General features: G+C 35.0%; 1 protein-coding gene across 1 annotated transcript; it reads left to right on the top strand.

Annotated features, from left to right (window-relative positions):
• The first annotated feature begins 226 nt into the window (after positions 1-226).
• Positions 227-26,766, top strand: LOC130585239 (glycerol kinase-like). The gene is made up of 18 exons (XM_057385643.1): positions 227-327; positions 883-960; positions 1,927-2,006; positions 2,974-3,111; positions 3,518-3,627; positions 4,339-4,405; positions 6,858-6,893; positions 7,488-7,555; positions 8,909-8,951; positions 9,643-9,723; positions 11,610-11,688; positions 13,546-13,642; positions 15,203-15,287; positions 18,497-18,617; positions 18,809-18,952; positions 19,555-19,635; positions 21,117-21,203; positions 24,326-26,766. The coding sequence occupies exons 1-18, from the start codon at positions 291-293 to the stop codon at positions 24,331-24,333; spliced, it is 1,440 nt and encodes a 479-aa protein (XP_057241626.1). The 5' UTR covers positions 227-290; the 3' UTR covers positions 24,334-26,766.
• The last annotated feature ends 227 nt before the right edge of the window (positions 26,767-26,993 follow it).

Below are 26,993 nucleotides of genomic sequence, written 5' to 3'. Positions count from 1 at the left end.
TATAGAATAAAAAAAACCAAAATTATGTGTTTTCTTCAGATTCTTTTTTGTGAAAGTACAGCTTACAGTTTAAAAAAGGTTTGAAATTCTTTATACTTTTTGTAGACATGTCAAACATGTTTTGTAGCTATAATTGTGTTAAAATGCTCAGCTTGTTTTTCAGACTAGAGTTCTTTTTTTTAATGTGATTTTTTATAATGGTGTTTACTGTTTGTTAAAGATGGGTGGAACAAGATCCAAAAGAAATATTAAACTCTGTCTATGAATGTGTGGAAAGGACCTGTGAGAAAATGAAACAACTGAACATAAACATCGCCAACATAAGAGGTACTTAGGGGTAACTGAGGGCTTTAACATGCTTGTGGTTGAGCAATTCAAATAGTCTCGTTTTTAAATTAATAAATAAAAAGGTGGCAGAATGTGCCAGCATCAAATACAAGTTAAATTCCATTTGAAAGCAGTTTTTGGGGGAGGAATAATGAGAAAATAAGTCCCTTGTGTATATTAGCAATGCAGAATCTATGCAGTAGACTCAACCTAATCTTGTAACATCACAGAAACAAGTGATGAATAAATTCTGAAATTTAATTTAGGACTTTAATTCAGGAAAGTTAGTATCCTTGACAGCGTTGTTGCTATCTCAGTTTGTGGCTGATAAAGAGAGAGTTTTAGAGCATATAGGTTGATCAGCAAAAGATGAGTTATTAAAAGTAATATTTCTAGATTATACCTTGAAAAAGTTGGAAGCTTTTTATTTCCCATTTACTTTCCTCTTCTCCTTACCTGTTCCTCCCTCCTCTCCTCCTCTCCATTCCCTCCCTCACCCCCACAAAAGGGGAAAACAAACCTTCTGAAAAGGATACTTTCTATTTTGTCCTGAAGCCATTGGAGTCACCAATCAGAGAGAAACAACAGTGGTTTGGGACAAGACAACTGGAGAACCTCTTTATAATGCTATTGGTAACTATTACGTTTTCTAAATATGTAGTATCATGAACATGTTGTGGAAAAAATGCTTTTGTAGTTTTCTAAGCAGATCTGATTGTGGCCTAGCCTAGTAATTTCTTGGATTTTTTTGATATCTAAGTTGTAAGATGTCTATTCATATACCAGTGTAGCTTAAAAAAGCTATTCTATAAAAAATATTATTTAATAAATCACTTTATTGGTTTTCAAAAAATAACCCTGAGGAGTTCCTGGCACAAGATGTTCTGACTTGCACCCAATCACTTCCTTTGAAATTATCAGGATGCTGTTGATTTAGCTGTAAAAGAAAATCATGTTAGGTAGATTTAATGAATACTTATTGATGACTTAATGAATACTTATATACTCAGTTTTTTATTTTTAACTTACCTGAAAGTTTCAGACTTTGTCATCTGAAAAATGGTAATTGTCTAGAATTGTTTTTTTTAGGTCATATCAAGTGCCAGGTATAGTTTGTCATAGTATGACTGAAAAAACAGGCTCCTTCTATAGTCGTATAATACATGTATTTAACAGTTTTATCTTAAGCCCAGCTATACCTTGATAGCTGCAGCATAGTCTTTTAGTTGAAAGTTTACATAGATATAGTAAATAATCAACCTGCTCTTTGTTTTAACTTCTTAGTTTAGTCACAGTCATCTGCTGCAAAGTAGCATAAGTCAATTATATTCTGATAAAGTATATATCCTATTATTTGGAAAATTCTGTTTGATTTCTCAAATTGTTTGTTCTCTAAATCAACTGAGTTTATCTAGCCATTTTTAATTTTTACAACAGTGCATTTAAACTAAAATCACAGTACAATATTCTTTCAACTATGTGAAAAGAAAAATAGACAGGAATTCACTGGCAAGAGCTATGGTTTCATAGAAGCAGCCTCAACATGTCACTTTTTATATATTAAATCACTTGATCAATTAATTTTATTCATGTTTTTAGTGTGGCTTGACCTGAGAACCCAGTCAACAGTTGAACGTCTTCTTAAAAGAATTCCAGGAAAAAACAAAACTTTTTCTAAGGTAAGAGATATTACAGAACATTTAAATGGTAGCTGCTGCAATAAAAAATGTTTTGGATATATGTGTTTAAAAATCCCCAAAACAAAGTCAGTTGTAGCTTCTCGTCCCTTCTTAGCTTGTCAAATAATAATAAAAATGTGCATAAGACACCAATCTGAGACTAGAAAATTTTTAATTTCCTTAAAATAAATGGTTAACATTGCTTTAATTTCTTACTAGAGAAGTTAAATGAGTAATTGTGAAACTTAATCCTGTGCTATCCGGCCAACATCAAGTAAACATTACACACAAAAATTAAGATCAAGTAGAAAAAAACTATGTGGGAAATAATTTATTGGTGGGAAATGTATTATCCATTCTCATGCCATAGTATTGAAATTAATTGCATCCAATCTGAGAACTAGGAAGATCATTCATAATGAACAAATTAATTCCTTTTTTGTGAGCATATATATAATGATTTGGAAACTAAATATTTGAAAAAAAAAATTAATAATGTCCTTTACTAATTGTATAAATATTATGTATTTTTTATATTATATGTTTTCCTATAGGCAAGAAATGAATGTCAAAAATATATAACTTACTTGATTTTTAAGTTCTAATAGAACACAAATTTCATCTTTCCTGTGTCGTGCTGCTCATTTTTTTTGTTACTTATTGTCTAGTCATATGGAGATATCCTAGATAAGACAGGTCTTCTGCAAACAACTTTTTCACGTAAATGATCTTTGAACTGCATTTGGATCAGCTTTGATCTTTGTCCATTATTGAACTCATCATTTGGTTTTGATGTTCAGACTTGTGTGTTGTATGCTTAGTACTTATTTAAAAACAAGTTTGTGTAATATCTTTGAGTTTTGTATCTTTGTTTTTTTTTTCCCTATCACCATTTCCTTTATATAACAGCAGTATTTATGGAAAAGATATTTGCATGATGTTAAATGGTTTCTTTCTCATTTTACAGTTTAAGACTGGTCTTCCACTTAGCACTTATTTTAGTGCAGTAAAACTTCGGTGGCTTTTGGATAATGTGGAAGAGATTAGGAAAGCAGTTGAGGAAAAAAGAGCTATGTTTGGGACTATTGATTCTTGGCTTATTTGGGTATGTATTTGAGAATTTATTGTCACTTTTTAAAATGAATTTCCGTATCATGCAAATCCCCATGCATATGATATACCATGCCCACTGGTGACACAATAATTTCAACACAAGCCACTAAAAACATTCCATTAAAGTTCCTTGGAAGATGAACTTTTACTGTCCCTGTACCACGATATTTTTTTCTAGGCACTTATATGTAGTTTACCATTATAGGTTGCTGTAAAATTTTGCTCACGCTTTCAGAAAAATCTTGGACTTTAGAAAGAAGATTCGATCTGCCTCTTTAGCTGTTGCAGAAATACCAGAGTTCCCAGTCCCAAACTTTGTGATTTTGAAATTTGTTTTTGGAATTTTTTGAAGTAAACCTATGTCTCTCCTTGATGAATGCTGTTATTATTTTGCTCAGAGTTTGACAGGTGGAAAGAATGGAGGTATTCACTGTACAGATGTCACCAATGCCAGTAGAACAATGTTGTTCAACATTCATTCCTTGGAATGGGATCCTGAGCTCTGCAAGTAAGCTCAGTTTTTCAGTAATGATGTTAAGTAAATAGTTTCTAACTTGTTTAATGGTAAGAATCTCTTACTTAAACTAAGATTGGCAGTTAGTGTTCTATTTACTGTTGACATTAGTAACTGAGATTCATTGTTCTCCAAATGTCCAGTTTACAATGGTCTGGATGAACTAAAAGTAGCAGAATCTTTCTGTAGGTAGAGGCATGGGTCACAGAAACAATTTAGCTCAGTTGGTTAGTGCATGATGCTAATACTGCCCAGGTTGTGGGTTTAATCCCTGTATGGGCCATTCACATAAGAGCTGGACTCAGTGGTCCTTGTGGGTCCCTTTCAACTCAGAATATTGTCATTTTTATAATTTCCTTATTACTTAATCAAATTTGTAAGGCAGCTAGAGTGATATTATCTTTATTTAAAAATTGAATTTATGAACAAGTGTCTTATTAAGATATTGTTGGAAGAGGAATGAATTTCCATATGAAAGAGTTGGATATGTCCTCAAAATTTGAAATATATTCTGTTTTACTCCAAAATTCAGTGTCATGTACTGTAACAAGTAGAAAACCACATAGCTATAGATTAAAACCTAGAAATAAAAGTTCCTTTTATAGTTTCTTTCTTTACAGCTTAAACTTATTTAATAAAAGAATTACAAAATGCTTTCTAATTTAGCATTGACCATATAAAATACCTTATTTTTGTTGTGTTCAGGTTCTTTGATATTCCTATGGAAATACTTCCAAGCGTACGGAGCTCCTCTGAGATTTATGGTCTGATGGTATGTTTTCCAGTATTTGTGTGAAGTTAAAATATTTGTAAATTTGTAAGTTGTAAAATATTTGTAAAAATACACCTGCATTCATATGGATTTAACAGATTCCATAGATTAGGACTGAAGGCTTATTCTAGACAAGTTTATTTGATTTATGATTAATATGCTGTTATCGTTATATAGTATTATATGAAGTTGAGTATTTGATTACTTTGTTGCAGCACCAACTCTTCTTGTACAGTGGCATCTAARTAATGAACTTCAAGTTGGATAAACTGGATGTTGTGATTTTGCATTCTTTTTCCTGGTAGTTTGAGCTATTTTTAAATAAGAAAACATGCATTTTATAATGAACATAAGTTACAAGATTTTTTTTTTTTAATATAACTCTAACTTCTCTGAAATGTAAATATTTTTGTTAATGTGTAAATAGAAATGCCACTAGAAGTCATTGTGGACTTTTATTTATGTGAAGCTCAGATGAGAGTGAGTTGTTTTAACCTGAATGAGCAAGGTAAATGGAAAAAAATACTGCCTGACCACCAGAACAGAATTGCTCATCACTTTAAATGTGAACTTCTGTTTCTCTTCCCCTTTCTTTCCATTTTTTTTTCTTTTTCTTCCTTTTGCTGGCTGTAGAAAATCTGTCCTAGCCTGGTGAGTAGAGGCTTCCATTAGGCTGACCATCTATATCTTACCCATTCTGCTCAGATGCTGTGCATTTTCATTGGTTTAAGGATTAGTAAAAGTGCACTTTCTAGACCAATAAATTTGCTGTGTATTTCCAAATCTGAGATAATGCAATTAGAGTTCATGCCAAAATTATTTCTAAAATGGGATCTCAGTGTATGTGTTTGTCTTAATTTCCACACTGTTGAATATTTCTTTTTAGAGTGAGCTAAAAAAATTAGCTAGTGGCTAATAAATGTTAGTTATATCATCTTATAAATGAGAAAAGCAGTCCATTCTGTCTAAAAGTATTAATTCTATGGCAGCTGAATATCAGATTCATGCAGAGTTTTTTAGTGCATTTATAAACACAGTTACCTTAAATCCAGTTAATTAAAATGAGAATTAAAGAAAAAAAATCAGATTGGAAATGCACTTGCATGGCTTTACTGAAAATGCATTTTCACAATTGCACAAAGAGGCGATATAAAGAAAGAGGTAGAAATTGTCAGGAAATAGTTAAAAAAATAAAGAATTTCAGGATATCCTCACTAAGTTTGAACATGACACTGAGTTGGGCAAAGTGTTGGTCTGCTGAGGGTAGGCAGGGTCTGCAGAGGGATCTGGATAGGCTGGACCAATGAGCTGAGACCAGCTGTGTGAGTTTAAATGAGGCCAATTGCAGGGTCCTGCATTGTGTCACAAGCACCCYAGGCAATGCTCCAGGCTGGGGAAAGGGGCTAAAAAAAAGTGCCTGGAAGAAAAAGACCTGGAGGTGCTGTGAACAGCAGCTGAACACGAGCCAGGTGTGCCCTGGGGGCCAAGAAGGCCAAAGGCACCTGGCCTGGATCAGCAATGGTGTGGCAGCAGGGTCAGGGCAGTGATTGTCCCTCTGTACTCRGCACTGGTGAGAGCACACCTCAATCCTGGGTTCAGTTTTGGGCCTCTCACTACAAGAAAGGCATTGAGGRGCTGGAGCAATAGAGCTGGTGAAGAGTCTGGAGCACAARTSTGATGAGGAGGAGCAGCTGAGGGAGCTGGGGGTGTTYAGCCTGGAGAAAAGGAGGCTCAGGGGGGWCCTTACCACTCTACAACTTCCTGAAAGGAGGTTATAGCCAGGTWGGSGTCCATCTCTTCTCCCACRTAACAAATGATAAAACAAGAGCTTTCACAGGTGGTCAAGCATTGGAACAGGCTGCCCAGAGAAGTGGTGGAGTCACCATCCCTGGAGGTACTTAAAAGATGCAAAGATGTGTCACTTAGAGACATGGGTTAGCAGTGAACTTGGCAGTGTTAGTAATAGTTGGACTTGATCTCAGAGGTCTTTTTCAATTTAAATAATTTTAGGATTCTGAAACATAACTGAAAAACTCTGGTAATGTTAGGAATAAAGTCTGTGTGAGACTTAAAATGCTGTATCTTAAAATAAGGCATCTGTCTTTGCTTAGGATGTCACCACAGTCATGTTTTTTTTTTTCTAGTCACTTTACCATTTTGCACTTTTGCATTTTACACTTGGCACTTACTGCACAGATTACATGGAACCTGGTCTTCTCTATAGTATTATTTCAAGAAAATTTATGCTAGGAACTTTTGAAGTCACATAAAGTATATTTGTAAAATTTCCTGCTTTTCATTTCTTAGTGTACACCTGAACTGAATCATGTTGCTTACATGACCCTTCTATGTTTTCCTCTGAGCATTAGAAGTTTTGCTTATTTTTCATTGCCTTCAATTGTAGTCCTGGAAATCTAACTCAGTGTTTTTTCTTTCTCTTTTTGCAAAACAGAAATCTGGAGCTTTGACAGGTGTACCAATTTCTGGGGTAAGTCCTACTTCAACTTAGATCTGGAATGACAACCTGGAACTGAATGAACATAGCTTCACAGAAAAAAAGCTTTAACAATGAATGAATCCTGCAATGAATTAAGTTTTTGGTTTTTTACTCCAGCTTAAACAGGAAGTAGACTTTTGAAGATGAATTACTAATTGGCTTGATCTGTTGTTATTAAGGTCTGGCTATGGAAATACAAAAGAGAGCTTTAATGCATATGTGTAGTGCTGTTGGAAATTTGGGATCTTTAAGTAAATGAGCAACATTAAAAATGGAAGCAAGCTCTACTTCTTATATATAAAAGAAGTATATACACAATCCAGAAATTCTGGGCAGGTTCTCAACTTTTTCCAATAATATGTATAAAGATAGTTAATATTAATTTTTATTTCTTTAAATTGTTCACCACAAGTAGCATAACACATTTCATTTGCAGTTCTTAAAAAGGGAGAGAATTAAAAAGCATTAACCTTTTTCTGTAAGTTTTTCCTCACTTTCAATTACTTGAGTGCTAATAATAGATAAGAGTCAAATATGTAATTCATGTGAGGACATTTGCTAAAGTAAAATATCTCTCATTTTCAGTGCTTGGGTGACCAGTCTGCTGCTCTTGTTGGGCAAATGTGTTTTCGAGATGGACAAGCAAAAAACACGTAAGTTATTAAGAAAATTATAAGATAAACCCACTGTTCTGTTTTGAATTCAGTATCATGTTCTCTTTCAAGYTACTGCCAAATGTTTTTGTAGTTAATGTGCAGTTACAGATCTACCTTTTGACTGTGTTGACCCACAAAGTAAACTGTGWYTTGACTCATATTTCTCAAAGTAATRAAGATATTAAACTTACATGGCTTGTGAGGTATATTTTGGAACCCAGTCACTGCCAGGAAAATCAGTATGTTGTAGGGAGATTTTCATTTTAGCATTCTGCAAAATAAAGATTAAAATAGTTGCAGTGTCATATAAATTGTGAGCTAAGGTTAAACAAATACATGCCTGTGAGTTAGATTGCACAGACTTGAATGACACAGCACTGCTAGATGGGAAAGGTCCATTTTGGTTGCAGTGCTTAGTTTTGCTTCTGTGTCTAGCTYAGAGTGGAGAATTTTGTTTGCTTTTTCCTGTTTCTCAGTCTCTCAGTGTCCCTTGTTTAAAATAKCTGATCAGTTAAATCAGGTAACAGRTGTAATCAAACAATCCATGGAGGAAAAGCTATCTGCTGAAATGACTTACTGTTCCATTTACAATCAGGTGCTTAACTAAGCATGTAGGGACATACAGAGTATAGGATGTTCACAGTTATGATTACACATTAGTCTATCTTGTTTTAACTCATTTCTGTTATTGCTTTACTATTTCTCTCTCCAAATATAACTGAGGACTATCTCAGTACTGGTTTAAGCTATTAATTTGGAGGGGTTTAAGAAGGTAAGGAACATTTTTCTCTAGAATAATTTTTTCAGTTAAGTTGGAGTGGTTTGGAGTACTTTGTACTCCTTTTATTAAACTGATTCCTTGTATGCATGTGTATGCAAACACATATGTGATGTGATGTGATCTTCAAATGGGAAACACCAATTTTAGAATTTTTTTTAACAGAATATATTTAAAGAAAACCTTCTTTGTGACAGGGACGAAGTTTCTTAAAATTTCCCCTTCAATGCTATGAAATACTTATTTTATAAARTCACTCTCATAATCATTGAAGTAGGTAAACACTGCCACCAAAGAGGAATTTACACTTTTCAGTGCAGTTTTCAATCAAATCTGCTCCTTGATCCAGTGTTAAGACAAGAAATAGGCAGAGAGGGAGACATGTGACTGCATTTCTCAACTTCAGGCTGCATTAAAATCAACTTTTAAGGATAGTTTTATCATCAGTTAACGGTAGCATAACTTTCAAGGGTCAAAAAGTTGTGTCTTGATTTTTCAGGGGACTCATGGATTGCAGTAACAGGTTATTCTTTAAACATCCTGGATTTAACTTTGCTTTGATTTCATGCTAGGTACGGAACAGGTTGTTTCTTGCTGTGCAATACAGGTCAGAAGGTCAGTTGCAATTTTGAGTTTTTTTCTTTTTTTKKTTTTTTTTTACAATCTCTATGTAAGTTCTTAAATACAACTGTATGTTAACCATTCATGGACTTATTAACAGCTATTATATCACCAGACATGAGGAAAAGCACATACTAAAATCTAAAAGAATAGAAACAGTCATTTTTAAGGTGTTTCTGCAAGGCTCCATTCCCTACCCCCTTAAAGCTTCCAAACAGAACTTTTCTTAACAAGTTTCTTGCTCTTGTCTTGTATATGTTTCTTATTGTCACCTAGATAGGATTAAGTGTTGTGTTATTTAAACACATGCTTTTTTTCCTTCTCTTGCCTATTTTATTTATTCCCTTCATTTTCTCTCATTATTTCTTTGTAGTTGGAGTTGAATAAATAATGCAAAAATGTGTCTTCCTTCTTATTTGCATCTTCCCCTAAAGATACCCATTTTTTTTTCTATAAGGAGACTGGAAAGATCTGCACAGCTTGTGGAAACAAGAATTAGCATCAGCAATCTGAGTGTTCTGTCTTAGGTGTTTATTTAGAGTGATAGAGATAATTTACTTTGCTAAAACTTTGCATATTTCATTTGAAGGTTTGGTCTCTTGTTTATTATAATTTAGATGTTTTTATTTAAATATTTTCTGCTTCTATTCATGCTTTGCCTTTTCTTTCCCCTTTCCCCATTTAGTCTGTGTTTTCTGAGCATGGTCTCATAACCACAATAGCWTACAAAATGGGCAGAGACAAACCTGTTTTTTATGCACTAGAGGTAAGTTCAGTAGTTTCTTTCTTTTTGTAATGATACATGTTCTTGTTTACTTCTGTTGTCTRGTATTTTTATGGTATCTTCAGCTGTGCAGAAATGAAAATAGCTCTGTGTTATGCTTGTGTGCCTGACGGTTTCTGTGTGGTTTTGSTTATCCCTATCTCTAATCTATATCATGTAATCGAATAAAAAATATTTCTTCATTGCATCATTTGTATTTTCAGAGYTAGACTGCTAAAATATTTTTTCTKTTATGTRGTCTCTCAAAACKTTAATAAATRTTATAAATAAATAAAACAAAATTTTTATACTAAATTGGGTTTTAAAAAGAGGGGGCAAAGTACTAGTGTTTCAATTATTACCTCATAATAAAAGTCATAGCTAAATATTTTTTATTTCATTCTAATGGAATTTATTTCTAACTTTTAAAAATCGGAATCAAATTTCTGGGATAAAATCTTCTAACAATTTAGCTTTTTTTACTTCTTTGATTCAGTAGCCTACTTACAGAATTTAGTTCCTCAGTTCTYCAAACAAGTCTGAGGACATCCAAATTCTATAGAAAATTGTATTTACATTTAAACTTYGGGGTTCACTGTTCTAAAGCTCTGCTTCTGAAGCACAGATCAGCTAAGCACCTATTTGGCACCAAAGCTTTGTTGGGAACAGCAAAATGATTATTCTTCCATCTGTGCTGTTTGATGTGCTATTATAAYAGAATAACTATTCTCAAAACACAAACACTGAATACTGATATTGAGCTTTTGTAGAGAGACTGTTTTCCATGTGAAAAAAAAAAAGACAACAGAGGATTTTCTTTGCTGTGAGAATTTGTGGCTTATGGTACTTTACTAGGATGTGGGAGGCTGCATTCATTCCCTTTTCCTTCTCAAAGGAAAATGAGTCTTGCATTTRCTATGACCTGGCAAGCTTTGGGATTTTTATTTTATGTAGGTGTGTGAGAGCTTTTGTTTTATTTTTAACCCATGTTCTTAAAGCAAGAACTGAAACTGTGTTGAGAGTGATTTATATTCCTGCATGCTTAAACACCTGCACTTTGCTTCTACTTCATCTCCAAGTCTTTAATAATATTGTCTGAAAACATGGCTTCAACAGAAGATGTTAAGTGTGCTTTGTCCTATGTCCCTGCTAGAATTAATCTAATTTAATCTACAATGAGATTGAGATACTTTGCAGAGAGGGAAAAAAAATACGGATTCAGCCTTTGCCTTTAATCAAAGTGGTATTTAGTAGTTATAATAGCCAGCTGCTTAGAAAACACCCCTGCCCCTACTAGCAGTGTCTTTGAATGAAAATATAATACTGCTTCTGTTTTACTTGAAGCTTAGTCTAGTAGGCTTGGCTTTGGGGTTAGATGGGAGCAATGCCATCCAGCTATGATGTGATGAAGCCATTCAGGGCCATTTGCTGAGGGAACAGAGCAATTTTGCTAGSAAATGCACAAAAGCCTAAATTTTCTGTCTTTCTGGATGTTTGTATTTAGACCAGACATAATTAGTCTAGTATTTTTTAATCAAAGCAAAAAACATTAATGTATCAGCAAAAGAAGTCTAAGGATACTGGGCCTCATTATTGTATATTCAGAAGACATAAATTAAAAAGACAAGAAGTCTGCTTAGAAAACATAATTGTAACTTCCTCTCATGGTAAAAAAAACACACAATGTGCACCTTCTCTGCATGGAGTGTGTGTAACAGGCTGTCCTTTTTACATGGCAGTCTCCAGATGCCAAGAAACTGTGGTTTGGTTGTGAGCATTCTTGGGAGTGCTTCAAGCTGTGAYTGTAAGCCTACAACTGCTCCCTAGTTGTTTAGAAGCTCAAAGCTACCAATTGTTGTCTCCTAATGTAGTGACTTTGTTTCCTTCAGGGATCTGTTGCAATAGCTGGTGCTGTTGTTCGTTGGCTGAGAGACAATCTGGGTATTGCAAGGACATCACAGGAAGTTGGTGAGTATGGAGTTGTTCAGTTTTCTAAGTTTGCCAATGTCATGATGTCTCTATTGGTGAATGAATGCTCAAAATATTTAATTGAAGAAAAGCTGGAAGGTACATATATTCTGCTGTGTGTCAGCCTAACAAAAATGTAATTTGCATCCATAAGCTCATTTTTATTGGTACATGTATTTCATAGAGCTTATCAACACCGTCTTGGAGACCCTTTGTCAGCTTTTCTCTGTTGCAATCTRTACTTTTTGGTAGTTTCCCTAGTGAGCAGATATTCAGGTGGATACTATACCTAACAAGTGTCTCCTGGTTTTATACAGTGTTGAATTTTCCAGAGCCAAGAGTATTTAAGTCTTAAGTATTACAGAAAACCAGTGTATATTTAATCCTAAMCCTGCATATTCTTGTCATAAACATGAGAACCTGAGGCCCTGCATGTGCAGATATTTATATATCATAGACATTGAATTAGGGAACTCAGATTGCAAAGTTGCCTGTCAAAGGAGATRTTGAGGAGGGTAATCTGGTTTTGCTAAGAATGCAGTAATCCTTTAACAWTTGTGTAGCTGATGTTTTCTGGTTGAGATGAACTGCTGGTTGAGATGAAACAAGCTGGTTTGTAGCATAAAAACTAGAAACATACCGAAATTTGGAAAAAAAGTCAGAAACATGCAAAGGAAAAAGTTTGAAAGTGACGGATTTAGTGGCATTTAGGATCAAAATGACATTCATTACACATTTTTAATAAATTGATTTCTTATTCAGAGGTGGGAAAATTTAGAATTAAAATTTTATATAAAACTTCAAAGATTTAGCAAAAACATTTAAAGCATCAGTCTGTTTTTCTGAAAGAAAGCTTTGAAGATCATACAGAAGTATATAAACTACTGTCACATAAATTAGCCAGCTGTTGAGACACTACAGTACTTTTTCACAAGTTTGACAAGACCTTTGGAAGATCTGAGTTTTAGGGTCTTTAACCTTGCCAGTGTTGTTAAAGACACATAGGTATTCATATTTCATCCTGTTTCCCTGAACTTGTCCTTCCTTCTGCCTTCATTCCTTTTTTTTAAGTGAATTCTGTATGAAATTATCATTTTAGAAAGATTTTTGAAGATGTTTTCCTACTTCTTTTCTCTACTGCTATGCTTCTTTGATCAATACAAACAAGAAATTTGCAAAAGCAGAAAGAAAATGCTCTTCTTTCTTTTTATAGGCAAGAGCTGTTCATTTTGCAATTATAAATGTCTTAATATAAATTTTTAATTACAAATATTTCAGTATCGAGGAGTTCATATATCCACAGTTATTCTCATATTAGGAAACTTCAGATTTCCTTGTAGGTGGCCTTGTGATTACATACATAAGCTGACAATTTGGAGCTCTAAATCCATTTGAAATTAATGGGAATTTAGTTCTTAACYCCCTTTGGTCTTGATCCAGTTTCACTTGCTTGCCTTGACTTAAATTTAAGTAAAGTGTGACCTTTTGGACTGCTTTGAAGGTTGCATTCTTTGCCCACAGGACAGATAACCTTTGAAAACCTCACAAAATCTAAGTCAGAATATTGAGTACACAATTGTGGGTTTCAGTTTTGATTTTTCATTTTGCATTTTACATTTCCCACAACTCCCTATACTCCATCTTCCATTCATAGCGTTGCAAAAGGCAAACAGGTTAACAAGGAGCAGAGTGCAGCATAAATTGTATTTTCTGGTTGTATACATGGCTGGATTATTTTTGTAGCTGCCTAGGATATCCTGAATATTTTTCTTATTTAAATAACACTTTTAAGTACCATATTTAAGTGTTGGTACAGTTATGAAAAGCTAAGTAAAGCCTTTTTTGTGTGTGCATTAGAAAAATTGGCTGCAGATGTGGGGACTTCTTATGGCTGCTACTTTGTGCCAGCATTTTCAGGACTGTATGCACCATACTGGGAACCCAGTGCAAGGGGGTAAGCATCTGACTGAACACTGCCTTTGCAGGGGGTTTAATCATTTGACAAATACCATTCCTTCCAGGTATGTGACACTGTCGTTTTTGTTGCCTTGATGTGTCTGGGTATTTCAATCTCTGTGATATTTTCATGAGCTGCTGTGTTTCTGTTTTGTTTTTAACCTTTCAAAACAGCAACTGTTACTGCAGGAAAGGAAGGATCAGCTAGCCCAGCCACTCAACCCCCTCTCCCCTCCTTGTCACCCTCCTCAAAAACAAAAGTGTGGGGGAGCAGGGCAGGAAAAACAATTTCTGGGTTTGAGAGAATTTTCATCTCACTAAAGTAAAAGGTCTGCATTCCTGTCAACTGTCAGGCAATAAAAGTCATAAAGGAAGAATTTAGTGCTGATTAGTGGTTTTGACTTCAGTTTCAGGCTACTTAATTCCTTCCCACTTAGCTTCCTTAGCCYCTATATACAGCTTCCTTTCCAGTCTATTGAAAAATCTTTTCTACTCCTTTTTTCCAGTCCCTTTCCTTGTAGTTCAGACTCAACGACCTGGTATTAGTTCACACAATAGGTTTTCATTTTTCTGCTATTGTGGACTTGCCTGTGATTCCTTGTTGGAATTGCTATATGCCATGGCAATCACAGAAGCATAACAAAATTTAATACAAAAAACTTTCCTAAAGTGGGAAAAGAAGTCTTAAAGGATGTCTAATTTCTGAGGTTTCAAGTAGTTGCATCTTTAGAATTCAGATGCTTTGTGTGTGTAAGGAAAAAGAAAAACCACTGAGCTATCACAGTGTTCAACTTTATAATAGTTAAAAGCTGACCTTTGGAATGGTAACAACAAAATATCCTTTAATATCTTTGAACTTGCATGTACCCAGCACCAAATATTAGCACTGTTTCTGTGTTGAAATAGAATAATGGATGGTTATTTGCTCTGCAGTTCAGACTACACTGGCAGAATTCAGCTTACTCATGGTTACATGTAGCATAATTTCCATATCCAAAAATCTCTTTAAAGGTTTAGAAGCAGCTAACAATCAGACTAGATTTGAAAACWATTTCAAGTATTTAGAGTGCAGTGCTGACCCATATGGGCTTTTCCTTAAGAACTGGAAACATTAGAGAATGTAATAAGACGTTAGTGATAATTTATATTATTTTTAAAGGCAAATTAACCTCAATCATACCTTCTGTTTTTCTTACAGGCAGACTAGATTTTGTTGGTTTTTTGGTTTGGTTTTTTTTTGTTTGTTTTTTGGGTTTTTTTTTTGTTTGGTTTTTTGGGGTTTTTTGTGTATGTGTGGGTGAATATACATCCTTCTGCATGCAGATTGGAAAAAAAAAAAACAAAAATATGGCAACTGTATTGATTGGACCCTGAAAGCACCTTGTCAGGAAAATGAGAGAGTTTAGATTAAAGAAAAACAAGCTTTTAMATATTAAAAAGTAGTCTTCATACAATGGAACTGAATGAGATTTGAATCAGAAGACCTAAGTGTGAAGTATAGGTGTATGTCTGATAAAGAAGAAGATCCTAATTTTTCTTTTTTTTCTCTCTTCAACAGTATCATCTGTGGCCTTACTCAGTTTACAAACAAAAAACACATCGCCTTTGCTGCACTAGAAGCAGTCTGCTTTCAAACACGAGAGGTAAAGGCAAATTGGGTCCTAAATTCATCGTAAATTAGTGTGATAACAGGAACTGTAGCTCTTCAGGAAAAGAGGAGATTTAAAAGATCTTATGAAGGTTAATAATATGCTTTGTATTGTACTTGGATGCTATTCTTGTCATTACTTGTTGCTAATGTTGAAAAATTTCTCCTGTGGACTTAGTTAAAATTGAGTGGTACATTTTTTTGGAGTGGCAATACTGCTTTTTATCAGCATGTAWAATAAGGTGAATATATTTTGTGAATATTTTGAGAGGCAGAACATAGAGTCATTAAAGTGACAGGGCCAGTGACATAACTACAAAGTTTCATTAGTGTAGGAGAGTACACTTTATATTGTCTGCTGTGACAGAGATGGTTTATGTTGCTTTTGCTRCACAAGAACAGAAATGAGTTAAATCAATACAGCTGCAAACATACCAAGGGAAATCTGGATTTGCTTTCTGCCTGTTACATCCTTCACTACCTTAGCTGGCATTCAGCAGCAGCCAACTGAAATTCTCACAGAGGAAATGAATCCCCCAACCAAATCAAAGGGATTGATATCAGTATGAGCACTGARTCTTTATACCACCATCTACTCATCATCCCTGGATTCTGTCCAAATRCATGAGAAAATTAAACCCCTAGACCTCACAGGTAACAATCAAGCCTTATATTGATTACAAGAATTAAACTGCTGTTATTTAAACATWCTGATTTTTAAAATAACACCCAGCTCAAACCATGTAAGATGAGGAAAGCAGTGTGCTATTTCTGTAGTGACGTAGAATAAAGTACTCGTAGAAAAAGGCTGACAGGAATTTCACCCAGGCTTCTGCTTTTGAAGCTGTGCTGACAACCTCTGATTCCTCAGAAGGTTATGAAGAAAATTGGAAGTAGCATCTAATTCTCTGATTCTTTTACTAGAAGTCAGGGTAAAGTTACAGGAACTGAACTAATTTATTGTCTGCTCCTCTTTCCTTGTCCATCCTCCCATCCATGCCCTCTCATGTGACARCTCAGTGAACTTTCCAGCAGAAAATTATCCCTTTTTTTGCTGGGCTATTTTTCTGCTGGATTAATGACCTCAGCTGCCTCACAGAGGAACACAGCAAATGTCAGAATGTGAGGCAGGACATGTGGCTGGGAGTAGGAGAGAGGGGAATAAAGCTGTCAGACAGCATGAGGGTGAAGTTCACTATTTGAACAGATCTAACGCTTCCCCATACTTCAGTCACTGTGCTTTTATCACAATGACAGGAGTGCTTGATCAGGAAACTGGACACTCTTAGATGAATAGATAAAATGTTTGTATGTTTTCTAAAGATACATAATTAGTTCTGCCTTGTAAAAAAAACTAAGTTCTTTTAATTCCAGTGAAAATGGAAGTCTTCAGGAAAACCCTCAAATGTCACATTCATTGGTGTTCTTGCCTGTTTCATTGTGACATTCACTCCTGAGTACCTTGTTATCCAAAAAGCTTCTTCCTTATGCAGACAGATGACACTTGTTACATTTTTTTCTTCCAGAAGGCATTTTGGAAAAATAAGCAATTTTTCAGTTCAAGAGCCATACAGTGCTGTCATTGGGCAAAATTTGCATACTTGGATCCTTGCTCTTCATCCAACCTCCGTACAATAGAGATAGCAGCAGCATGATCATGATTTGTTTTGTTCCTTCATCCCTTCCTGGCTTCTAGCATTCTTTTCAATTTTTAAACTCTGCTAGCAGAGTGCATGCTGATCCAACATGCTCTTACACAGTGGTAAACAAACTCAGTGCCTCCAATAGTGCTGAAGCTCCAAATGGCAAAAAAGGCAGATAATATCACCTTAGACAAATTTAAAATTATAYATGTGAAGGRAATAAGTACTRCTATAGCACTGCCAGCAAACTGTGYTGTGATTCCTGTTTTTTTAATGTATTTCTAGTTCATTGAATAGTGCAGACCCATGGGCAGATGCTGCCACCATGAAAACTGGCCTTAATCTTCCTACACTGTAATTTTTAACCTTTATTTATCCTATGCAGTTCCTGAATTCCTTTAATGATTTTTCTGGTAAATGATCTTGCTGGCTTACTTTCTGGAAATGAGGAGAATCTTCTGGATATTTCATCTCCATGTAATTTTCACTAGCTTGCAAGGCTACAATTTTTTTTTTTCTTTTTTAAATAGCATGTTGACTTTTCCTTTTAAGGTTTGTATTACTGGGTATCTTGTGAGCTACAGAACAGGGCAGAATGCATTGTAGCTTTGGTCTTTTTTTGTGGTCTGTGTTGCTTTGTCATTTTTAGCTGAGTAAAGCACATCTCTTTTTTTATTTAAACACACTGAAAAATTGYAGTGAGAAAATCATTCTGCACTTGTTAATGCCTAACTTGTCAACAAAAATTACACACTAGCCTTATAAAATGTAAATGAGACATTTAACTGACTGCTTTTACAAAATGCTACAGAAAACACTGTTCTGTATTTAATGGTGCTTGTAGGGTAATGCTGTGGTGTTACTGGTTACTAAGGTTTGAGGCAAGTCTTATGTTTTCARGAAACCCTCTAAAAAGCATATTGAGAGGTATCAGTGAATTAAATACTCAATTTAGTTAATTATCCCTTGCAAACACTTCAACACTTTTCAGCTAGAGACTGTGCCCAAAAGAAGGAAACATAATTTTACAAAAAATTACACTGTTTATTTTTGCTGTCTGTCTTGTTTGATATAAAATTCTCAGTTTTCAACAGCTAATTGAAAATATTTTAAGAAGCTGCTCTTTCAAAACATTTCAACATTCCTCAGTTCCCATTGAAATGTCTTCCACATTGCCAGTTCAAATGTTTTAATTCATATCTAGACAATGGGTGATCAGCTGAAGARCTCCATTTATTATTGCTGTTTCCTTTGTTAGCTTTGATAAATGCTCTCATCAGCTTTTCTTAAAAATCTTCTTCTCAGGCCACATAAGGCAGCACATAGAGCACCTGAGGAGAATGATCTTCTACTTAGGATTTCTGCAATGAATAGAATGCATGTGCTGCATATTGAACAAAATGTTTCATTATGTCTTTTAATATTGTTTCATTTTGTCTTTTAATATATAGGGGAGAGGAATGATCTACTTAACCCTYTTCAGCAAATACAGTGTTTTACACTGAGGGTATCAGAGCATTTCTGTATAATTAAMTTGTAACATGTATTACTCCTATTTAAGATTCTAGATGCCATGAACAAGGACTGTGGGATTCCACTAAGTCAGTTACAAGTAGATGGTGGAATGACCAACAACAAAATCCTCATGCAACTCCAATCAGACATTCTCTGTATTCCAGTAGGTAAGATGAATTTACAGCTCCTGCTTTCTTTTTAATGCTGAAAACAACACTGGTTTGTAGTGGCTGTTGAGAGCAAATTAGATGGCTTGTTTTGTTGTTTTATCTTGATAGATATGTAAGTCTTTAGTTCTGATGCCATCAAGGTGACTTCCATTAAAAATCATTGTGGTCTTTTCTGTGGTTTGCTTCAGTGAAGCCATCAATGCCTGAAACAACAGCTTTGGGAGCTGCCATGGCAGCAGGAGCTGCAGAAGGAGTTGGAGTTTGGAGTCTAAATCCTGGAGATTTGACAGCAGTGACATGTGAACGATTTGAACCACAGATCAACCCAGAGGGTAAAACCTTTCCATGTTATSTGAATTGCAAACYTTTTTTTTTTTCCCCTCACAGGAAAGGACTGGTTTTGGTTACTCTTTGCATTTAAGAAGCCTAAGAATTAATTATTGCTTTTTAGCTAGCTTTCTTTCTCATCAGTTCTTGAGTGCTTGCAGAGATGGAAAGTATGTACTTGACATAATTAATCCCTGTGCAAGATAAATACTTTTTTTTCTTTTCAATTATTTCTTAATTTTGATACATAATTTTGTCTCACCATTTTTATTATAATGACTTCTAAAAATCCCTACTTCAAGACAGCATTTGAAGGGTTTCTACATAAATATCAATTATTTCATTTTGTCCTCCTTGTAAATCTTTTTATTGGTGAACATGAAGAAAAATTATTTCTTATAATTGCATGACTGTGAGGTTTGGGGTGGAGTTTTTTTTTGTATTCAAAGAAGGTTTTTGTATTACTTTCTCTTTTATATTTCTTTGTGTATGCAAATCATTCTGTGCAAAAGAATGAAAAACTCGTATTGCAGTATCTGTTTTTTAAATACTTGTTGTATTCCTATACATTGTGAGACTTTTCTGTTTGCTGATTTCTTAATTTCAGAAAGTGAATATCGCTATGCCAGATGGAAGAAAGCTGTGATGAAATCTATGGGATGGGAAACATCTGACAGTCCCTCAAATGGTAAATCAAAAATTAATGCAGGTCAAGTATTATTGATTAGCTGGTTAGCCTAAGTGGCTCATCTTGCTTTTGTCAACCTTTTCTGTTCATACCATCTCTGGACTATTACAGTGATTTAAAGATCATTACTTAAATCCACTGTGGAAACAAATTAGGAAAACAGATAGGTAGGACTTCCTCCTGAAAGGAGGGCACGAGTAGTATCTTACAGGACAGCTGGCACTGGTTTACAAAAGAAAAAAATCTCACCTACAGGACAAGATACAGCACTGTTCTAACACCACGGGGATTTTGTAAACTTTCTTCTGCCATAACCTCATGCTACAAAGRAGAAAAGTTCCATCCTGTGTTTTTTCTTGCTGTATCTTGCCTTCATTATTTGCTGTGTAGGAAGGAGGGATTTATATCCATATCAAAATTTATTTGACCCATAAAGGGTAAAAGCAAGAGGTTATCATAAAGTAAAGAATATTGTTCACACACCAAGAACATGAAAACACTTTTGAGGGACTGAATAAGACCTTTCTTCTGAAGTAGCAGGCTTTCTCATCTGTCACATTTGAATTAAACCTGCAGTCTTCTGTGACTGTGCACTTTTTCTGTGATCTATAATTTGAATTTTTATTTTAGCACTATTTTTGGGATAAGTTTTTAGTTCTGAGTAATCCCATAACACATCATTTATGTGCTTTATCTTCATTTAATTTGCCTTTTATTGGAAAAACTATTAGAATGAAAAGTATTAAGTAAAGAATCCTCAAAATGTTAACTCCCCCTGCAATCCAAAATTMACAGTTGGAGCCCTCAAGCTGTATGCAGTCACTTTATTCTCAAAAGCTGAAGTTTTCCTTTTTCCATCCTATATATTGTTTTAAGTGYTTTATTTAACACTGTAGTTTTCAAACAATTCTGCCAAGGCTGTTTGGAAGGGAAACAGGTATCTCAGAATTAGCAATAAGATTTACTTCCATATTGACTTTTATGATTTAATACCCTCATATCTAACCTTGTGCTTATCTTACTTACATATCTTTATTTCCTTTTGAAGGATAAAAAAATTCTGCCTTGCAGAAAATAAAACTAGATCTTTTTCTTCACTTCATGTGAAAAGACATGCTTATCAAAACTTACCTTAGTGGTTATCTTGTCTAACACTTGGATGGAAAATGTTATTTTCTTTAGTTTTTGCTTTGAAACTTCATGTTTTGCCTGCTAGGGATAGGTCAGGATTGGAGAATACTAGAAATGGGCTCAACCTAGAYAGTGCTGACAGTGGAATTTGGATTTGAAGTCTAACACTGAGAACTTGTTTTGAATTAATATGGGTTTATGCATAAGATTTTTTTAGTTTTTCTGCAGATGTGACTACATTTGTTACTTTTTGCTTTTCATATATATATTTAACACATATATTGCAATTTATATATATATTTCTCTTTTGATTTGCTTGACTGGAAACACCATCCCCCGGATGCCATCAGGTGACTCTAGTATCTTCTCTAGTCTGCCTTTGGGTATTTATATTATGAGTAGCATGCTAGTATTAATCGGAGCAAAGTACCGCTCAGGTTAGTTATTTTTTGAACTAGATCACTTTAAAAGCTATCTGCACTATTTTAAATTTTGGGGTTTTTTGTGTTCCATCTGTCTGTTTCTAGCAAAAATACTGATGCTTTTTGTTGTTCATGCACACGAATGTTCARGGGTGTGAATCAGGCATAATGTACCTAAGGGTACCAAGGGAATCTCAAATCCATCCTCATGTGCCATTTAATTTGTAGTTGTTAGATGCACATGAAGCCTTGAACTCTCCCCTCCCTTTGTCTCTCTGTGCAGATTGCACACAGTTTATAAAGGGATACAGGCTGAATTATCCATTGCCTGCTTTACAGTGTGCACTGCAGTTAGAATAAGGTTCCATCCKTTATCCTGTATTTCTTCCTGCACTGTTTTGGATTATTTTGAGGACCTTGTTTAAATTAAGTGAAAACTTATTCTTCTGTCCCAGAAAGGCTTCATGCACCCCTTTGATTTTTCTGAACCCCTTTAAACTCTTGTATTGTTRGAAATCTTCATCCTCTAAATCTATAAAACATTCTTCTTGTAATTTACTCTTGATGGATATATGAATTAATTTTGTCTAAAARGAAGAGACCCTAAAAGGCTTAGCTGCAAAACTGGGAAGGGACTGTGTGCATATGCAATGAAGATGCATCTTCAACCTGTTAATGTATGATTCGTTTTAAAAGAAAATTCTTAAGGTAGATTGCAGTGTTAGGTTCTTATGCCAGAAGCAAGATATTTAATTAAGATATTCTTACGAAAAGAAAACTTATTTGGTGATGTCATTTACTCCTTGTTCTTGCAGAATTTAATTCCAAAGAAAGTATTTTACAGTATAGGCATTGTTGCTGCTTAGTAAGCTGTTTGGGGGTTGTTTAGTTTTCTTTCCTTGTTTTGGTTTTGGAGGGATAGGCAGGGGGTGTTAATTAAACAAACAGTTGAGGTCTCTAGCATGCTCCTGTGAACCTGTGTTTGTATTTTGTTTCTACTCATTCAGCCTGAATTAACTATTCCATTGTAATTTTCCTTGCATGGAAGAGATGGTTGCAGCTTGTGGGAGAACTAAAATCAAACTAAACAAATGCTAGGCAAAAATCAAGCTAAACAAATGGATTGATGGTGGTTTACTAACTCTGGAATATATCCGTGAGTGAGAAGGATCTATATTAWGAAGAATAAAATAAAACCAGCTGTGTATAAGTGGGTAAATTTTTAACAGGCTGAACAAAGTAGCATCAATATAAATTCCAGATCAGGTTCTTCACCACAGGGAGGATACCTAAAATAATATGGAAAATCAAKGATAAATGAGCAGATAAGCAACTTAAATTCTGGGATTGCTTTTTAAAAACAACTAATCAGTAAATTTCGTATTAAACTTGCACTGCTGGAACTCATAAGGGAAGATTTCTTTTTCTCCCCTTTTAAGCTTGTCAATGCCTTTCTGACTCACAGGTAGGAAACATATTCATCTCAACTCATTGTGGCCTTTAGAACCCATTTTTGACCCTGTTTTCAGATAACAGTCACTGTTGATGTGGTTACTGTTACTATGTGTATATAGTTGTTATATATACCAATATAATTACTTTATATAAAAATATATTGGATTATTATTTACATGGTAAGCTGGGGAGAGGAGAAATTGTAAGAAATTTCCTACTCTTTGTTTTAAAAATGATGAAGTCTGAAAGGGAWCAGCAACAGTGATACAGGTTGTAGTTTTGCCCTGCTGTGTGTTAGTGTAGAATATGATACGTAGAAATTGCATTGTCAGTTGGAGCAGGGCTGCTTCTTCTTGGACACCTGCTCTGGTAAATATCCTTTTGTTTTTTTAAAAGCCAGAATTTACTGACCAGGCTTTTTTTTTTGTTTAATTCAATGCAGAAGCTCCATTTAATTAATTTGTTACATTTTATCTTTTTAGTGAAACATTGTAACTCCAACGCAGTCATCAGTGTAGTAGTTTTGAGGATTGAATTTAGGGAGGATTGAATTCATCCTTCATGTGCTGAAACAGCAGTAAGTCTTGCATAGCAACAGTGCTGATGTTGAACACGTCTCTCTAGGGCAGGGCCATGATTTTACAGCTACTGAAATGTGAAGGAAAAATCTGCTGTGCCAGAATAGAGAACACTAACATAGCAAAATGCCATTTACAGAACTGCTAAGCTGCCTTTTCATGTGGCACCTGATGACTGAATTTGAAGAACAATACTCTGTGTAATAATATAATTTCATTATTTAATCAAAATCAGGTCAATTACTTGTACCTTATTTTATAATCTCTATTCTTCTCTCCTGGAGAGAAATGGATGATGTTTTGTTTTATTTCACTGTTAAAGCAAGTAGTGTATAACAACTGGAATCCTTATGCTAAGATTTCTTAGGTTTCTCTCACTCATTTTGGAAGTGGACATCAGAGAGATTTCAATATATTCCATAGATGTACCCTTTTTGGGGGGGAGGGGGTTGGTAGGAATTAACTGAAAATGATTCAATATTTTATTAAGCTCAAATTTTAATAAATGCCTTTGTGGGCTTAAATTGGTATTCTTCAAAGTGAGGTACAGTGGGGATTGCCTATATAAATGGGGTCTTATGTGACATCTGGGGCATAAAGTTCTTTGACATTATTCTCACAGAATGAGACATCAGTGCTGATAGGAAAATTATATTCTCCCTGCTTAAATACCCTGTGGGGTCTTTTTAAGATTCTGTTTTTCCTTTTTAGTTTCTTGTATTGTGATAGTTACTTCCAAATTATATACTAATTTATATATAGAGATCAYTATGCCATTTGCAAGATAGTTGCAATAATACTTCCAAAATTTCTGAAARCTGAGCTCATATTCAGAAGAAAATAAGCTTGTATTACCTTCCTTCAATTCTTCTACTTGTTAAAAATTTACCCATCTTAATGGTGTGGTCTCTGCATACCCCACACACTTAAGAGCTGGCTTATCTGGTGTCACAAGACATCTACTATACAATTGCAGTAGTTGAAAAGAAATGTTGGTTTTACTGAAGTCCTCTTACAGCTCAGTTGTGTTATAAAGTGTTGCTAATGTTATAGAGTTTTACTAATAAGTTCTGTATTCCTAATGCACACATTTTCTTATTTAAGGTAAATGAGGCTGCTTAGTGGACTCGCTGGATGCAGCTGATTTTTTTGTTTCGGTTTGTTTTGTTGTCTGAAGAGATTCCACCACCAACGTGATTATGCTACTTTTGTGGTTCAATCTATCCATGAATCCATCTGTCACCAGTCCCTGAGTAACTTCCYGGTGGTGCACTGAAAATTCAGTCTTCAGCCCTTCATTACTCTGTTCCCTTACCCAAATCAACTCCAAATGCACTGGAAGCCTTTGTATGGACTATCTCACATCATCCTTTAAAATTTCACAAGCGTAGCTTTGTTTGAGAAAGTGGTATGAGAAAAACCTGCAATAATGATGGCAGATGTTTTAGCTGTCCTTTTCAGGAGTTTGGTACTTCGTGTAAAACACTTCAGAAAGTTAATGATGCACTATGGAACTTCGTAAACATCTTACAATTCTTCCAGCTGCTGTGAATTACTTTCCATATGTCAATGGTTGCCAAAGATGTTTTATTGTAGTCGCCACTGGTCTGAAACACCTTCCATGGTACAAGCCTTTTAAACACTAGCCCAGGATCGATTACACATTGTTGCTGCTTTGGCAACAAGGAGCTTGCTGCTAGCATCCACAGAGTACTGCTGAAATGTTTGGTTGCAAGGTTAGAAAGTTGGGTTTGGCTTCTGGCACATGCAGTCAYTTGTAAGTATTGGCCCATTGTAAGTATTTATGACACCAAGTCCTGTAKTTGTACCTCTAAAGAGATGAGAGAAAACAGTGTTTTGGTTAAGGCCATGTTTCTTTCATCTTGTGGTTTCATGTTAGCTTGGAAAGACAAGTTTGATGCAGCATGCTATTGACAGGACAGCTGCTTGGTCCTCAGCAACTGATAACTCTTCAAACCACTCTGTACAGTGCACTTTTCTTGACCAATACTGCATGTAGTGTCATCCCACTAAAGTGACTATTTGCTAAACTTTAGGAAGTTGAAGCTAACTTAGTTTTCCTTAAAGAGGGTCCACTCCTAACTAAATATCAGTGCTTTAGTTCTTGATTTCATTTAGTGTATCTCAGGGACCAAAATATCCCTTTCAGTTTCCATGTCCATAGTTTTAACAGCAAGTTGCTGCAAAATATGCAAAAAAAAATCCAAAACCCTGGCTTGGCAGMGTAAGAACTTGGCACCTGAAATGGGCCATTAGAATTTACAGACAATGGTGACAACTGAGTCACATCCACTTTGAAACCTTTTGTTTTCCACATGAAAGGAGTGAGGTAATACTCTAATACTCRTAACTTCAGCTTTCCTGTTTGAACCAACAGCATCCCAAACGCCAGCCTTATTGGTTAGGTCAAGGAAAAGATGTTCTTGTATAGTGCCATTAGATCAGTATGGAATGGCAGTGAGGTTAAATGTGGGAACAACATGGAGAATTTCAAAGATGTGTTTAAATGCACTAGGAGTTAAAGGGAGCGGTTTTTATGTGCATWTTTTCTTAAAGATTTTTGTCTTTAACAAAGATTTTCTTTGTTAAACTATGATTAGAGGCTTAGTTTTTAAAAATATGTTATATATGTCTGAAGCAATGAATTGCACAGAAGTTCAGGTCTGTACAATATATTTAATATCAAATGCATATTAATTGCCTTTTTATTGTCAAGTGCAATGACTTTTGAAAATGTGACTTTTAGCTTAGAAGTTATAGAAGGAACATTTCTTGTCCTGTGATTGCACATATAACTTCAGCAGAGAGAAGGGATTTTGTACACAGGTGAAAATAGAACAGCATCATCCAAATCCTATCTCTCCTGTAAATACTCACATGTAAAGTGTGACAGCCAAAATTTCTGGTGTTTCCAGTTTGTATTGGAGAGGTGCAGAGTGAAAAAAGAATATGATCCCATGGAAAAATTTTCATCCTCCTTGCCTTTACTCTGAACTGTTTYTTATCCCACTGCACCCCAAGGAAGAGGAGTGGAGCAGCCTGTGGAGCACAGRAAGCAGAGGCAGCACACACCTCAAACTCTGGACTTCTGAGTATGATTTTTGAGTCTTGCCAAAACCACTGAATGCTGGACCTGGGAATGAATAATGCTGAAGTGTTGCCTTTGCCCATGAGGATTGTGGCAGGGGGGAAGCTCGTACCTAACAAGTAGGAGAGGGATTTTTTGCTGCTCTTTTGACTTATCTTTTACTGGGAAACACAATTCTTATTAATTTTTCACAAAGTAAGAATCATTATTTTATTTTCAATTGCTGTTGCAAATGTTTTTTAAGAGTTTCACATCACTGTTAACTTTCTACCAACATAGTTGAAATATATTGTAAACTGCTTGTTGGCGGGGAGGGGACAAACTGTTAGCTTTTTGTGAAGCTGTGATTTATTTTTTTTTTCTATGAATTACCAGTTTTTAAATTCTTAATTGAGAAATGCATTAACTTGGTATTAAAGTACCATAAATGAATTGATCTGAGGTGTTTGTTTATTCTTGCACATCATCTTTCAGACACATTGTCATTAATGTTTTTATGTGAGGCATGACTATACATTGATGCAAATAAAGCAGCAGAGCAGCCTCTCTCAGTGCTTTAAATGCCCACAAAGGCATTTATTTCATCTCTACATCATCAGATGTACAGGTGAAATAAATGCAGGACTGTGTTCTGCTTCAGTGATATAAGGGCTGGATTAGAAA

Source organism: Malurus melanocephalus, unplaced genomic scaffold (genome assembly GCF_030028575.1).
Source record: "Malurus melanocephalus ecotype Western Australia unplaced genomic scaffold, MMel_1.1 scaffold_850, whole genome shotgun sequence".
Taxonomy (NCBI): Eukaryota; Metazoa; Chordata; class Aves; order Passeriformes; family Maluridae; genus Malurus; species Malurus melanocephalus.
The sequence above is the reverse complement of the archived record's forward strand: the minus strand, read 5'-3'. Positions and strand labels throughout refer to the sequence as shown.